The sequence below is a fragment of the Rhinolophus sinicus genome, chromosome 1, assembly GCF_057876585.1.
Source record: "Rhinolophus sinicus isolate RSI-liver-muscle chromosome 1, RSI-T2T, whole genome shotgun sequence".
Lineage (NCBI taxonomy): Eukaryota > Metazoa > Chordata > Mammalia > Chiroptera > Rhinolophidae > Rhinolophus > Rhinolophus sinicus.
In genome coordinates this window covers 128147981-128162078 of record NC_142501.1, presented here as the reverse complement: position 1 = coordinate 128162078, position 14098 = coordinate 128147981, and the positions used below count along the sequence as shown (strand labels likewise).

Sequence of the window (14098 nt, the reverse complement as noted above, 5' to 3'; positions counted from 1 at the left end):
ATAAAATATACTAAAACTAATTTCAGTTCACTTTTACTTCACTATGGCTACTAGAAAACTACATGTGATTTGCATTTGTGGCCCATATTATATTTCCACTGGACAGTGCTCTTCTGGAACCTTATTACTCAGATGCAGCCAACAACACGGGCACCATCTGGGATCCTGTTAAAAAGGCAGACTCTTGGGCCCTACCCCAGAACTGCTGAACTAGAATATGCATTTTAACAAGATCTCCAGGTGATTAGTGTAACCATTCAATTCTGAGCGCCACTGCAATTTCATTTCCCTTAAATCATGACAATCCCAATATTCTTTTGTCTACCCATATACAGAAGCATTATAAGGTGTCAGATACTGTTTCAGGCAACAGTGACACAAGGGGATAAAATCGTTAACAAACTCACTCTCTGTTCTGGTGGAGTTTATACAAAGACAAGGAAATTAACTAAAATACAGTCAGTTCTGCTATAACACTTGTTTTGAAAATGCTCAATTTTTTTTTTTTTTTTAAGGAGGATACAGCTCGCAGTGGCCCATGTGGGTATCGAACCGGCATCCCTGGTGTTATCAGCTCCACATTCTAACCAATTGAGCTAACCGGCCACCTGAGAATGCTACATTTGAGTGCTACTGATGTACCAGGAAACTATTTGAGCACTACACAAATTTCCCACTTACTTATGAGCAATTTCACCTGTGAAACACTAGCTGCACCTAGCTGAACCAAGCTACACAGGAATTCACAAAGCACAAATACACACACCTCAAACATCTGTCAGCTACCCAGTCCGTCGTATGACTTATGAGTCAGATCCATCCACAACTGGTGTTACAACTTTCAGACGCTTATTTCAAAAAACCCTCCTTCCATCACTTTATAACTTAACAAGCTGCAATCCTTCCAGAAGATGCCCACTTCCACAAGCCTAATTCAGGTCTTTGTCAAGAAAAAGACCATTATTTATTGTATCATTAATGTACTCAATCACTTAACGTTATGCTACGATTTCTGTCAGATTCCTCTCTTTTTAACATGTCACTGACAATGTGTTTGAATATTGTTCCTCAAAACATTTTCCCCGTAAATCCTGTGGTGCAATTTTGCATAGCATGGTAACTTTTAGGAACACACATGTCACATGATAGCACAATGACTAAGTAACATCAAGTCACATTAAGTACAAGGAAGGAATAAAGCAGTGGAAAGGATAAACAATGATGGTGATGGCTATTTCAGAGTGACCAAGGGTAGGGAAGGCCTGTGAGAGGGTGACATTTAAGCAGACACATTACTGAAGTGAGTACACCAGGACATAAAGATAAACTTCTCAGAAAGGAGAATAATGTGCAGCACCTTTGAGACAAGAGCAAACTTCTTCCTGTAGGGCAAGTGTGGACAGAGCAGCACAAACAAGGGGAAGAGTGGTCAGTGAAGAGGCTGAAGAAACACCCAGACACCAGATTACACAGGGTCTTTTATAGTCCTTGATAAGTAATAGTCACTGGAGGGTTCTGAGCATGAGAGTGATGAGAGCTGCCTGGCATTTCACACTGGCTACTGTGTGAAGAAAAAACTGGGTGAAACAGAAAGGATGCAGGGACACCATTCAGGAGGCTCTTGCAGAATCCAGGTAAAAGAGGTGGTCACCAGAACTACAATGGTTGTATTTTAAGTCCTGTGAAGTGGTTACACTTGGAGCATAATCTGAAGGTAAAGATAAGCTTTTAAGTACAGCACAGACCTATTTCCAGTTTCAACAATAGTAAGCTGAATACTTTCATTGGATTATATATTCTCATCAGCAAAACAGGAATAATCCAATTAACCTATTTCAAAGGGTTGTAGAGGATCAGATGAGAAACAATGTTAAAAGGCTTTGAAAATTATGAAGCATCATATACATCATAAAAAATAGACTCTTCATAAAATCTATTTTCAAGCCCCAAATAATTGCTTTTGACACAACTGACAAATAGTACCTCTAGTACTTACTATAAAGTCCCAGAACCAAAATCCAGTTATAGATTTAGTCTTACTTACAGAATCCCCATAAAGATGCGGATCACTGGATCTTCACCCTTTCCATCATCGTAACAAAATGATACATTACATACACCAAAACTACTCTACATAACAGAATAAAACAATAAACAGATGTTTAACAGAGAGGCAATCTAGAATATATCAATTTTCTGTGAATTATGGACCAAAAATCCTAAGTATGCTACACCAAGAACTTCAAATACATCTTGCACAACTAACAGTTCAATTAAGGCTGCTTTAAGATCAAAGTCAACCATTCCAAATTTTTCTGATTGTGAAATATTAATAAAAATTAGGTCGTAAACAATACATAATAACCACCTTTAAAAATAACAAATGTTAAAATTTGATCACTAAGACAAATGATGAATGTGTTCAAATACATGCACAAATATTTAGAGCACATGTATCTTCTAAAAATAAGGAAAAAATACTAAAGAGCTGAAATATTGAGAATGCCAATCTGCCAACCTTATTGTTTCTATTGAAATGGAATACCTGTTTCTTGTGATCTTTTCACTGACCTATGGAAATCCAACGCAAACATATTTGGCGAGGTTACTATCTTCCTATAAAGCACGGATTAATAAAAATAGGTAATATTTATCTGTCCATAAACAGAAAATATTTAATATTAATCAGTGTTAGTGAAATCCAAATTTTTAGTAACTTTTAGATTATGTATGAAATTTCCAAGTTGCTTTGAAAACGAGTCTCCTTCCTTGTAAAACATCTGACAAACTTTCATGCTAAAACTTATTTTTAAGAGTAAACCACTGACATGTGATAACTTGGTCTAGAACTACACATATACATTGCACCAATGTCAATTCCCTGGCTTTGAAACTGTACTATAATTAGGTGAGACGTTACCACTGGAGGAAGTTGGTTGAAACCATTAAGAGGATACAAACAAAAGCACCTTTAATTTGTGCTGTAGTAAACACACACCAAGTAAGCTTTCAATATGCCTAATGTTTCATCTCTGACAGTGTATACAATTTACCAGAGTAGAAAGGACTAATTCCTAAACTCAGCTGTCACTATTTGTTCAATTTTATACAAGTAAAAAAAGACTTTATGGTATTTTCCCTTGTTTGTAAAACTAAAACAGGGACGCTACCTGTTCTATCTACCTTCCAAGGTCAAAATGAGGATCAAATGAGACTGTTCATTTTTATAGCACTCTTTAACATTACAAATGCGAAGCAGATCTCATTTTATTCAAAACCTAGTTATTATTATCCAATGTGAAAAGATTCAAACATTACTAAGTTATCTTTTAAAAATTATGAAACACCAATTATCCCCCAAATGATCCCTACTGAACAATTCCTTCAAATGTTAATTATAGCAACGTGTTTGAAAATCAGATAAAAATGTATTTCCAAACTTCTCCAGATATGGCTAAATGACAAGATAAAACTTTCACTGTGCAGCTAAAAACTTTAAAATCTTTAGAAACCATGGGTACCCAAACCATAGCAATTTTCCTTTGCAATCAAAAATATTTGAATGCTAACTAAAGAGCTATGCAAATTCACTAAAGTCCCACAAATCAGGAAACCAATAAGAATATTTTTGAACTAACCAACTGAGCTACCGCTCCTAAAAAGATGTTTCTAACAAGTATTCCAAATATATCATAATAATTTCAGTCAATTCTGAGATGGATGATGAGAAAAATGGAACGATCCCCAAGAGGTTGAAGTTTTCTGGAACAGCTTTACAGAATCCCTGGCAAAGACACCCCTCATTCCTCAACTCATTTGTACTATCATCATTCTTAAAGTTACTTAGTAAACTAATCATTAGAACTAGCCCTCAAGAAAAAAGTATTTAAACCAAATGGATAAAATTAAAAATCCATAAAACATAAATTCAACATGTACTGTATGCTCACTCTTCTGAGGTTTGGATGTCAGTTGCACCTTTAAAAAACATGTCTAAGCTATAAAAACCAAATCTCATGATTGTATCTTAAGATTCTTGCTTTTGGTTATTTTTAAACAAAAGATTATATGACTTGCAGATGGATCATAGAATACAGAAAAATAATTTGTTTCACCAAGTTAAATAACATTTTAAGTTATACCTCACATAACTCCCCTTAATTCACAATGGAAAAATCTACATTCCCTTTAATAAATCTAAAAAATAAAAATCTCTCACTTTTTAAATTGTACATACTATGTTACATTAAGTCTTTCTTTAAAGATTTCTTGGAGTGACAATCCTTCTCAATCCCTACTTTCTAAGTTTTTATAACATACCTTAAAAGCTTTTTTTATATATTACTTCTAAGCTGTCATTTTTCAAGGAAATCCACGGTGCCATGAAAGAAATCTAGTAACTACTGAAAAAAACACACACATCTTACAAGTTCCACATTTGTTTAACTTGCTTTGTAAAATGCAAGTTACAAATCATAGCACGCAGGCACTTATTAGATATTTACTAAAGAAAGTCATTAGATTTTTTTAAATCCTAAACGAAAAAAATAACAAATTTGAAATTAGTTCAACAGTAACCTGTTTTATATTAAGTTGCTACTTATACACACAAAGCACACAGATAATCCAACTCACCTGCATTTGACTTTGGACAATAACTGACTTTACATGTATATACACGTATGTATGTATATGAATATTTATATTTATTTGAATTCATATTTAAAGGTAAAATTCTAAGGCTATACAAATGCCTATAATAAAATCATACGTATGCACTTTTAAAAGCTTAGTTTGAACCTCATATTAATAAAACTGTAGTTAAACTATAATGACTAAATACCTAAGTATTAAATGAGAAGAATCACTTTATATCTTTAAAAGACAGAATTATCAAAGATACACTCTGAACTCCAGAAATCTCACATTTTATGATATTTGTTATTATTCCTACATAGTGTGAAGAAATACGGCAGGTATATTAGAGATAGTACGAACAGGGATGGAGTTATAGTATTAGGATCCACAGGAAGACAGGCAAGCAGCTAAACAGCAGTTAGAAAGTAAGGCCTAACTCAGCAAATGACTAGATCAGAAAAATAATAAAGAAATTTCTTACAAATGGAGCTAAAGAAACATCAGGAAGCAGATGCAAATAAAAAGGAAACTAAAAGCCTACAAGAGGTATCAAATTCACATAGGAAGTAAAATTAAAATCACAATGAAAAAAGGAGTAAAGAAAAAGTAAGCAGTTACACCACCACTAACTCTCAAGAGTCAAAAGCTTGAATAGCTTCAAGGCCAGGGTGACATCTTATCTTTACTTCCAGGAATATCACACAATTGTTGGCACACAGTGGATGCCCACTGTTTGTTGAATGAATAAGCAACGGAATGTTTTGGGATTATTTCACCTGTAAAAGAATTTATCAAGCATGATTCACTGTAAGTGTATGAAAGCATTTCCATCAAGTTTCCTAGAGCACCTAAACTGACTTCTTCCTGAATCTGGGGATAGATGATAGATTAACCAGATCATAATCACTGAAAGAGAACCTAAGATACTCATCTATAAGGAAATGAGGTATCACATCCTATTTTGTCAGTCACCAAAATTTTCAAAATAAAGCACAGTATGGTACATACAATACCTGCCTTCCAAGAGCTAATATTTGAAATGAAATCCACTACAGAGAATGGTTGATAATAGTACCACCTCAGACCATACGTAACACTATGGAAAATTTACCCACAAAATGAAAAATGTTAGTAGTCTAAATAATTTTGCCTAAGAACTTTTCTAATATTTTAATAATCAAACTCACCTGCTGTCACTTACAAAAATATGGTTCAACCGAGTTAGAAGCACAGAGTTATAGCTATATTCCAAAGAGAATTATACTTTCCTCCCATACCAATTATTCCATATCAATGCAATCTCCTAACCATTATTAATTTCCTCAACCCAGTAATTATGCACAGAGAAGCATTTCAAACGTACCTTACCTACTTTTACAGGTGTAAAACAATTTTAAGGTATAAAAAAAAATGTTTGCTATTATTTCTAACGTAACATGACAAAACTTAAAAAAACTTAGTTTTTTTAACCTGTACACTGTCTCAAAATACCTACTGTTTTAAATTCATAATTTAGCAACAGGATGAGGCCCTTAAAAAGTAAATTTGAGCTGCAACATGGATCTCAAAATAAATTAAGCCAAATAAACTAAAATCTTTACTTGAAAAGGTGCAAGTTTCTTTCTTAGAAAAATGTCCTGCGTGTCTCTCATCATTATTAAAGCATTGGGTAGATTATATTCATAAATGCATTCTATTATCAGCCGTTGGGGAGTCCATTTTTAGATGCTCAGGTCAGCATCTTATTTATACAATAACTTCTTCAGGAATCAAGTAAATTGACAGAAATAAAATATTTTGATGACATAATTATATGGCAACATCCACACGCTAGAAATGTTATTGCCACCTACTGTTTTATACAAAGCTATTATTAAAAATAAAAGTATTTTTAAAGTTTCAACAAAAAAGCTACTCACCACCATCCCTCTCTCTAACTCTGTGAATATGCACATTTTTGGCCTTACTGTGACCTGTGCCGTCACTATATTTGTTTTCAGGACTATCAGATCTCCGCAACATTTTATTTGGTGGTGAAGGATCTGCGGCGTCTCGCATTTTCTCATGTCTGTGATCACCGCTACTGGGGTGACTCTTCGATGAATACTTAAGTGCCTGTAAAACATCACCCCCCCAAAAAAGAGAAAAAGTTGAAACTTTAAACGTTGCTTCCTAAATTAATTTTATCGTAAAATCTGGCTTTTTAACTTCATGAAGTTTTATGAATTTATATCAATAAAATTAAAATTTCCATTTTCAGTTGTGCATTTAAGGTATTCAGACAAGACCTACAAACATAAATTATTATAAGACTCCTGATACAAATCATAATACCATGTAAAAAAAAAATAAATCGAAAAAAGTAAAAAAATCCAGTCTATAAAGCATCTTGTAAATACATGAAACCAAACACTTTGGTGCATTAATTCCTCAATAAAGTTTTCAATAAAGTTATAAAGTTTAACCTAAAGAAAAGTAGAAACTGAGTACTACTGTAGTCTATTTCTGCTCTACAACTGATGCAAAGACACAAATATAATGAGCTTAAGCATGTTTCTGCAAACCTACAGAAAAAAGCATCCGTTTCTCCAATCTTTGATTCAAATAAAGCATTTCAAACATACCTTACCTACTCTTACAGGAGTAAAACAATTTTAAGGTATACAAAAAATGTTGGCTGATATTTCTGACGTAACATAACGAAACTTAATGCAACCCCTTCACAATAATGGTTTAGTTTTATTCTAACACATATTTAAGACGACCACGATATACCAGTCTTTTACAATGTGTAATTATGTTTTTTAGAGGAGCAGATTCACTAGGGTTTAATTTTTGACATATCCAACTATAATGAAAATGTTTTACACATCAAGGGACCTAGGGTTTCTAACTTGAGCTTTAACTCATGCTAGCCAGTTAAAAGAGCAGCTTAGGAACCTGCTCTCCTAATCACTAATAAAGTAATTAGATGTAGAAAGTATTTACCGCTAGGGTTATCTGATAATTAACCACTTATGAGATTCCCCCCCCCTGAAAAGAGGCACCACCTGTATCAATTTTTTTAAAACTTTACATGCAACAACTGCAGTAAAAAGGAACCCAAATACCTAAAACCCTCTTACATAAGATTGAATTATCCAAGTATCCAAAGATCTCAATTCCTACAGAAGCAAATCCACTATATTTCACTAGTAAGACAATTATTTGCACAAAAACAATTGAGAAGGGATAGTGGTTTACAACACACTTAAGAATTGCAAATCAACTAGTTGTTTCTTCCTAAACCTTTCATCTAATTTTAATACTTTAACTTTTAGTTCCCCAATACAATAAATACGGTTCAGAAATCACCTGTCACCTCACCCTATCGATTCTTTAGACACCCAAATAATCGAGTCAGGTCCTTCCTGGCTGAGAATGATTTTTTCCTAACACAACTGACCTTCCACCAGTCACCTGTCAAAATAAGTAACTAAACCTTGTTGGGGAGCGCTAATGGACCCAAACAGAACATTTTAAGGGGACCCGTGGTGCTTGTTTCGGGTTTGTTGCACCAAAGGGCCTGCAGCGACTTCTGAAGCCTGCGCTCGAGTAGCAGCAGGTCCTCCCTTCCCCCTCCGTCCCCCATCCACCCCTCCACCCCGGTCTCGGCTGGTACCTGGTAAGGCTGCGAGTCCCCCCTCCGGTCGTGACAGCTGAAAAACAGGAAGAGAGACAACGACATGAAACATTTCGGGGGTGAAGAAAACGGGTGCCCCCCCAGCGCCCCTCCCCGCGGGGAACCTACCAAACGAAGCGGCACTGAGCCCGCACACAAGACACTCGCCGCTTAAAGGCGGTAACGAGGGCGAAACGCCGCGAACCGGCCCTTCGCTCCCTCCCCACTCACTCGGGCTTCGCCTGCTCGCGCGGCCGCTCCTCCTCCCCAGCCCGATCCGGATCAGGGTTAACAACAAAAATGGCGGCTCAGCCAGCAGATAAGGAGGAACAGCCCCCCCGCCGCCGCTGCCGCCGCCGCTGCCGCCGCCGCCCCCCGCCCCCGCCGCGGCCCGGCCCGAAACGAAAAGCCAATTTACCCATCACTGAGTCTCTGCTGTTTCCTCGCATACATTACCATCAATGCCCGGCCTGTGAGTGTGTGTCGGGGGAGGGGGGAGAGTGGCCGCGAGAGGCGGGCAGGCGGGCGCGCAGGCGGCGGGCGGGAGGGCGGCAGCACCGGCACCAGGGCCCGGCGCGCCCTCGGCGACTCTCAGCACCTCCCCGTTACTGGCGCCGGCGCTCCCGGGCCATCTCCCTCCGTCCACACCACGCTCACTCTCAGTCCGGGCAGCGGCGCCAACTATACGGCGGCAGCGGCGAACCGGGGGGAGGGGGGCAAGAAGACGCGCCCGGACCAGCCCCGCGGAGAGCGACTGCCTCCTCCGCCTTCTCCTCCTCTTGCTCCGCCGCCTCCTCCCCTCCTCCCCCCGCCGCCGCCGCTGCCTAGCCCTTCTCCTCCTCCTGCCGCCGCCGCCGCCGCTGGTGCCGCCGCTGCCGCTCCACCAACTACATCCGGGCAACTCGGAGGCTGCGGCCTTCGGCAAACCTCGGCAGTTTCCGCCGCGCCCCTCCTCTCACACCCTCGGTCTTCCTCCCCGCCCCGCGCAGCTCCGGAACGCCGCCTTCGGCAAACCTCGGCTCGCCCCGGCCTTCCTCTTCCTCTGAGGCCTGGCTCCCGGCCTCGCGACCCGTCAGCTCTTTCCGGTTATCGCTGCTTTTCTTCACGCTCACGTCCGGCCACCGCCGTTCCAGTTTAGGGAGAGTCCTGCCTGGGAACCCGTTCGAGGCTGGTCCCAGGGGCCCCGGGGTGCGCCGGGAGGGAGCCGCCTTCGGGAGGAGGACGGTGGGGCGCGAGAGAAGCCATCTCGGACTAAATAAGGGAGGCTGCGGCTGCTGCGCGTGCGCCGCGGCGTGGGCGGGGGTGGGGTAGGGTGCCCTGGGGGGAGCGCTCCGGCCGCCGGCCCCCGCCCCTTCGGGCTCGGGCGGGGTGGTCGCAAAACCTCTGGTTAGGCGACCGGCAGGCAGATGGTTACCGTGGAGCTTCCTCTGTGAGCAGCGACGGAAGCTGCCCTCAGGCAGGTGGGGAGCGCGCGACTGCTCCCTCAGGCCGGCTCTCGGGAGGCGGAACCCGGGCCTGGACACCGGCCTCAAACTGGACGCTTAAGGCGCCACCGACCTGCGACGGGCAAGGGCTGTTTGGAGCCCGCGCGGCGGCATTTTAGAAGTAAGTCACAGCTCCGGAAGCCAGCAAAGACGAATGTGAAGGATTTAGGGATATTGTGCCCAATGTGACAAGGCCTTGTGCCTGCGCAGCTGTAAGGTGGAGGTTCCTGGACTGAGCAGGGAGCGCCGCTCCGCACAGTGAATTAAAATATTGGATGAGCCCGGAGACTTAGGGGGGATGGGTGACTTGGAAAAAGTGTTGGACCGCCTAATCCTTGTTTAATATTTTCCACGCCCAGCCGTGCCCTCTCCAACCTCTCTTTATTTCCCAGTTTTCTTCTAGTTCCTCTTCCTTGTTGAAGTCCTTTGGTGAAAGGAAATTCATTTGGAGGGTTGGCGTGCGAATCAAGGCATAGGTTGTGTTCAATGAAAATGCTACAAATTGAATTTTATAGACCACTACAGGCACAATAGTAACATTGCCATATGGGGATGGAAGAACTGTCAAGTATATTAAAAAAATTAAGTTTTACTTGAGGTTGGTGGTATTCAGATAATTATTTTTTCTGCTCCTTGCAACATTAGTGAAAAACATTTTAAAGCAAATATACAACTATTTACATAAAAAAAAAAAGAAGCAAAACAGGAAACAGAAGAAACAAGACTCCTCCAAAAAACTATCAAAAATAACTGATTTATTTGGTATCCAACAAATCACAATGTTGCTGGACCTAATGAAGAGATGGAATGATGTGGGGAAAGGGCCCTGAAAGCACGGTTGATTGAAAAAAATAAATTACATTAACTTTATTTGTCACATCCACCAGCCACATGTTAAGATTATTGCTGTTTGTGAGGACTAGTAAATGCCTACTTAAGCTGTCAGTAACTAGAAAAAAACTTTCAGTGACTGAAATGAGAAAAAAAAACCCACCTAAAGTCTTATGTGTAATTTCTAACACTTGTAACAAATACTTTGAAGACAGGAGACATCCGATTAGAAGGGTATAAAAAGTAGTATATTGATCTTATGCAGAAACTTTGAAAACTGGCAGCAAAATGTATTACTAATTTTTTATTTGATGATCAGATGTCTGCTGAAATTGATATGTATCATTTGGTCAAAAGCAGCAAACTGGACTGAGCTATGGAGGAAACAGTTCCAGGCAGTGTAGTCCTCATTATTCACAGATTCCATGTTCATGAGTTTGACTACTCACTAAAATTTATTTGTAACCCTGAAAATTAATACTTGCAGCATTCATGGATATTCACAGAGTAGCAAAAAAATCTAACTTGCCTGACACATTCTCAGCTGAGGTTAAACAAGGCGATATTCAGCCTTGTTTCACCTCGCTTACTATAATCAAATGCGATTTTCACAATATGTATAATGTCATGTTTTTCACCTTTTTTGGTGCTGTTTATTGGTGATTATGTTGTCTTAAGCACTACCGTCCCCTTACCCCCCAAGTGCTGTCTGGTAATTCGTAAGCACAGGAAAGCTGGGATGTGCCTTGCAGAGAAAACGTGTCCTAGGAAAGCTCCATTCAAGCTTATCATTAGTGCTCTTGGCCATGAGTTTAGTGTTAATAAATCAACAATATAAATCAACAATAAATCAACAATTTATATCTATTTAGATTGATGTAAATCATCAATCTAAATAGAAACACATAAAACAAGGTTATGTGTTGATTCGTTGACAAAAATGTGACCAGAGTCTCTCAGGAACCTAACCCTGTGTTTCCCCTAGGAGCAGTTCAGTGTTCATCGTGACTTTATAAAACATAACTACTTCAAATAATGAGAAGAGAGTTTTCCTAAAGGACACGTCTATATGTTATACCCATTTTTAAAAAACTCATTGCCTATTTTAGATTCCATTATCCGTTGTTACAAATTCTCCTTTGCAAATACCATCAATCCTTTCCTTCTCTCTTCCTGCATTTTGCCTGCCTAAATCACAACCCTGGTTAATTCAGTGTATGCTTCCATCAGAGCAGTTGAACTTGGCTGAAGAAAAACACGCAGCAGTGATAACTCGGAAGTGAACGCCTCAGCATTCTTACCCCCTCAGACTAATTTCCCTGCCCTCTTAGACAGTTATTTAATATTTTTTTCTTTTTGACTATACAGGCCTCCTCCTCACTCATAAGTCATTATCTTCTTATCTAGAAAATAGGAGAAATCAGAAATCAGTAACAGCTTCTGCCTTTCACCACTGCACCTATCACCCTTCCTATATCTGAATACACTGCTATTCTCCAGTAACTATGGCTAAAATGTCAAAATTAAGACCTAACTTGCCACTTTTGCCTTGAGTTCCATTTTACTCTTGTAATTGTCCACCTTCCTTATTGTTTCACTTGCAACTGGATCACTTCGGTCAATTTATAAACATGCTTTTAAAGCATCTTTAAACAACAAACAAAACAAAAAAACTTGACTTGTAAGTCCTCCAAATATTACCCCATTGCTGTGATCTGCTCTTCTCTACAGAAAATCTTCATCTCCACTTCTGCTCCTCTCTCTTGAACCTACACTCCGTTGAAACTGCTCAGGAACAGCAGTAGCCTCCATATTCTTAAATCCAATTTTTATTACTTTGTTTTACTTCACCTGTCAGCAGTATTTGAAAGAGCTGATAACTTACTCTTTTCTTTCTGAAGTGCTTTATCTTACCTGCCAGGATTACACACTATTTCCCTCTTGATTTTCTTCCTTCCTAAATGGCTGTTCTTAGTCTCCTTGCTGGTTCCTCCTCATTTTCCAGCCTCTAAATGCTGGAGTGCCCCAAGTTTCAAATCTCACAACTTGAACTACTTGTTCTCTCCCCCATCGGCAATCCCATTTAGATCTCTGGCTAAGTGAAACCCAGAATCTCCAGCCCACACCTTTATCCTAAACGCTTATCTAAAAACCTGCATGTGGCTTCCCATGTCACTCAGAATAAAAGCTAAAGCTCTTACCATAGTCTCCAAGGCCCTGTGTAAACTTCCCCCATCCCTATTACCTCCGGTTTCATATTCAAAGACGTTTTACTTGCTCATTTTTCCCACCACTCTATCCTCCCTTTTTCTCCAATATATCAGGCATGTCTCTGTCTCAGGACCTTTGCATTATCCTTCGGTCCAAGAGGAATACTCTTCCTCTTGGTACCTACTTAGCTCAAACTCTTCTTTACGGCTCTGTTCAAATCTCACACTATCACAAAGGTCTTCCTCTGAGAACTATACAAATGTACCCCACTACCCTCTCACACTTATCCTGCTGTATTTTTCTTACACAGTTTGCTATAGAATATGTTACATATTTTTGTTTATTATCTCCCAGAATGAAAGCTCTGTGTAACATGTTAGGTAAATATTTGTTGAATGAAAGGGTATTTGCCTACAAAAATATACACAAAAAAGTAGCAAAATATTGTAATTCTCAATAGGAAAAAGGTTATGGTTCTACTTCTGCTTGCTTTCTAAAAGAACAATAGGATTATAAATCCAGTCCTGCTGTCACAAATATAATGGAAAACTGGATTATTCCTAACACAGATAAAAAACTATTGTAACAGATAACATTTGAAAATGTACATAAATATGCATGTATAACATTTTAAACAGACCATTTTTCTTTCTAATGAGTGAACTCAAGTTTCTAAATGATCAAAAGACCCATGTTTCAACCAACAGAGGGCGGCCTGATGGCTCAGATAGTTAAGAGCACGAGCTCTGAACAACAGGGTTGCTGGTTCAATTCACACATGGGCCAGTGAGCTGCACCCTCCACAACTAGATTGAAGATAAGGAGCTGCCACTGAGCTTCTGGAGGGGCAGCCAGATGGCTCTGTTGGTTAGAGCACGAGCTCTCAACAACAAGGATGCTGGTTCAATTCCCTCATGGGATGGTGGGCTGTGCCCTTGCAACTAAAGATTGAAAACGGTGTTGGCTTGGAGCTGACCTGTGCCCTCCCCAATTAGATTGAAGGACGACTACTTGGAGCAGATGGGCCCTGGAGAAACACACTGTCCCCCAATATCCCCCAATAAAACTTGGGGGAAAAAAAAAAAAAAAGACATAACCAATAGAGAGGAAGAACTATCAGCCCATAAGCTCACTATGATAAGTGACCATGATTTTAAAGTGATCCTACTGTTAGAAGAAGAATCAAAAAGTGACACCTTCAAGCCTCTAGTTGTAAAAGGGACTTTAAAAGGTTATGCTGGAATTTCTAAAGGGTCACAAAAATAAGGGTGTA

At 39.7% G+C, this 14098-nt stretch overlaps 1 protein-coding gene and 1 long non-coding RNA gene across 10 annotated transcripts in view; one reads left to right on the top strand and one right to left on the bottom strand.

Annotated features, from left to right (window-relative positions):
• The window catches only part of WAC (WW domain containing adaptor with coiled-coil), a 79114-nt gene extending 69333 nt beyond the window's left edge, over nucleotides 1–9781 (bottom strand). For 2 of the 9 annotated variants that reach the window (XM_088789461.1, XM_088789478.1), the window contains exons 1-3: nucleotides 8718–8903; nucleotides 8301–8336; nucleotides 6558–6772 (exon numbers count right to left, since the gene is read on the bottom strand). In XM_088789461.1, coding sequence (XP_088645587.1) covers nucleotides 6558–6772; nucleotides 8301–8336; nucleotides 8718–8758 — 292 coding nt within the window. In that variant the 5' untranslated portion in view covers nucleotides 8759–8903. Of the gene's footprint in view, nucleotides 1–6557; nucleotides 6773–8299; nucleotides 8337–8428; nucleotides 8588–8717; nucleotides 9199–9313 lie in introns of those variants that run through there. The other 7 variants (XM_019731535.3, XM_019731533.3, XM_088789466.1 and 4 more) reach the window with 7 other exon arrangements.
• On the top strand, nucleotides 9768–10380 carry LOC141569988 (uncharacterized). The gene is made up of 2 exons (XR_012493756.2): nucleotides 9768–9904; nucleotides 10176–10380. It is a non-coding gene; the product is annotated as an uncharacterized LOC141569988 (long non-coding RNA).
• The last annotated feature ends 3718 nt before the right edge of the window (nucleotides 10381–14098 follow it).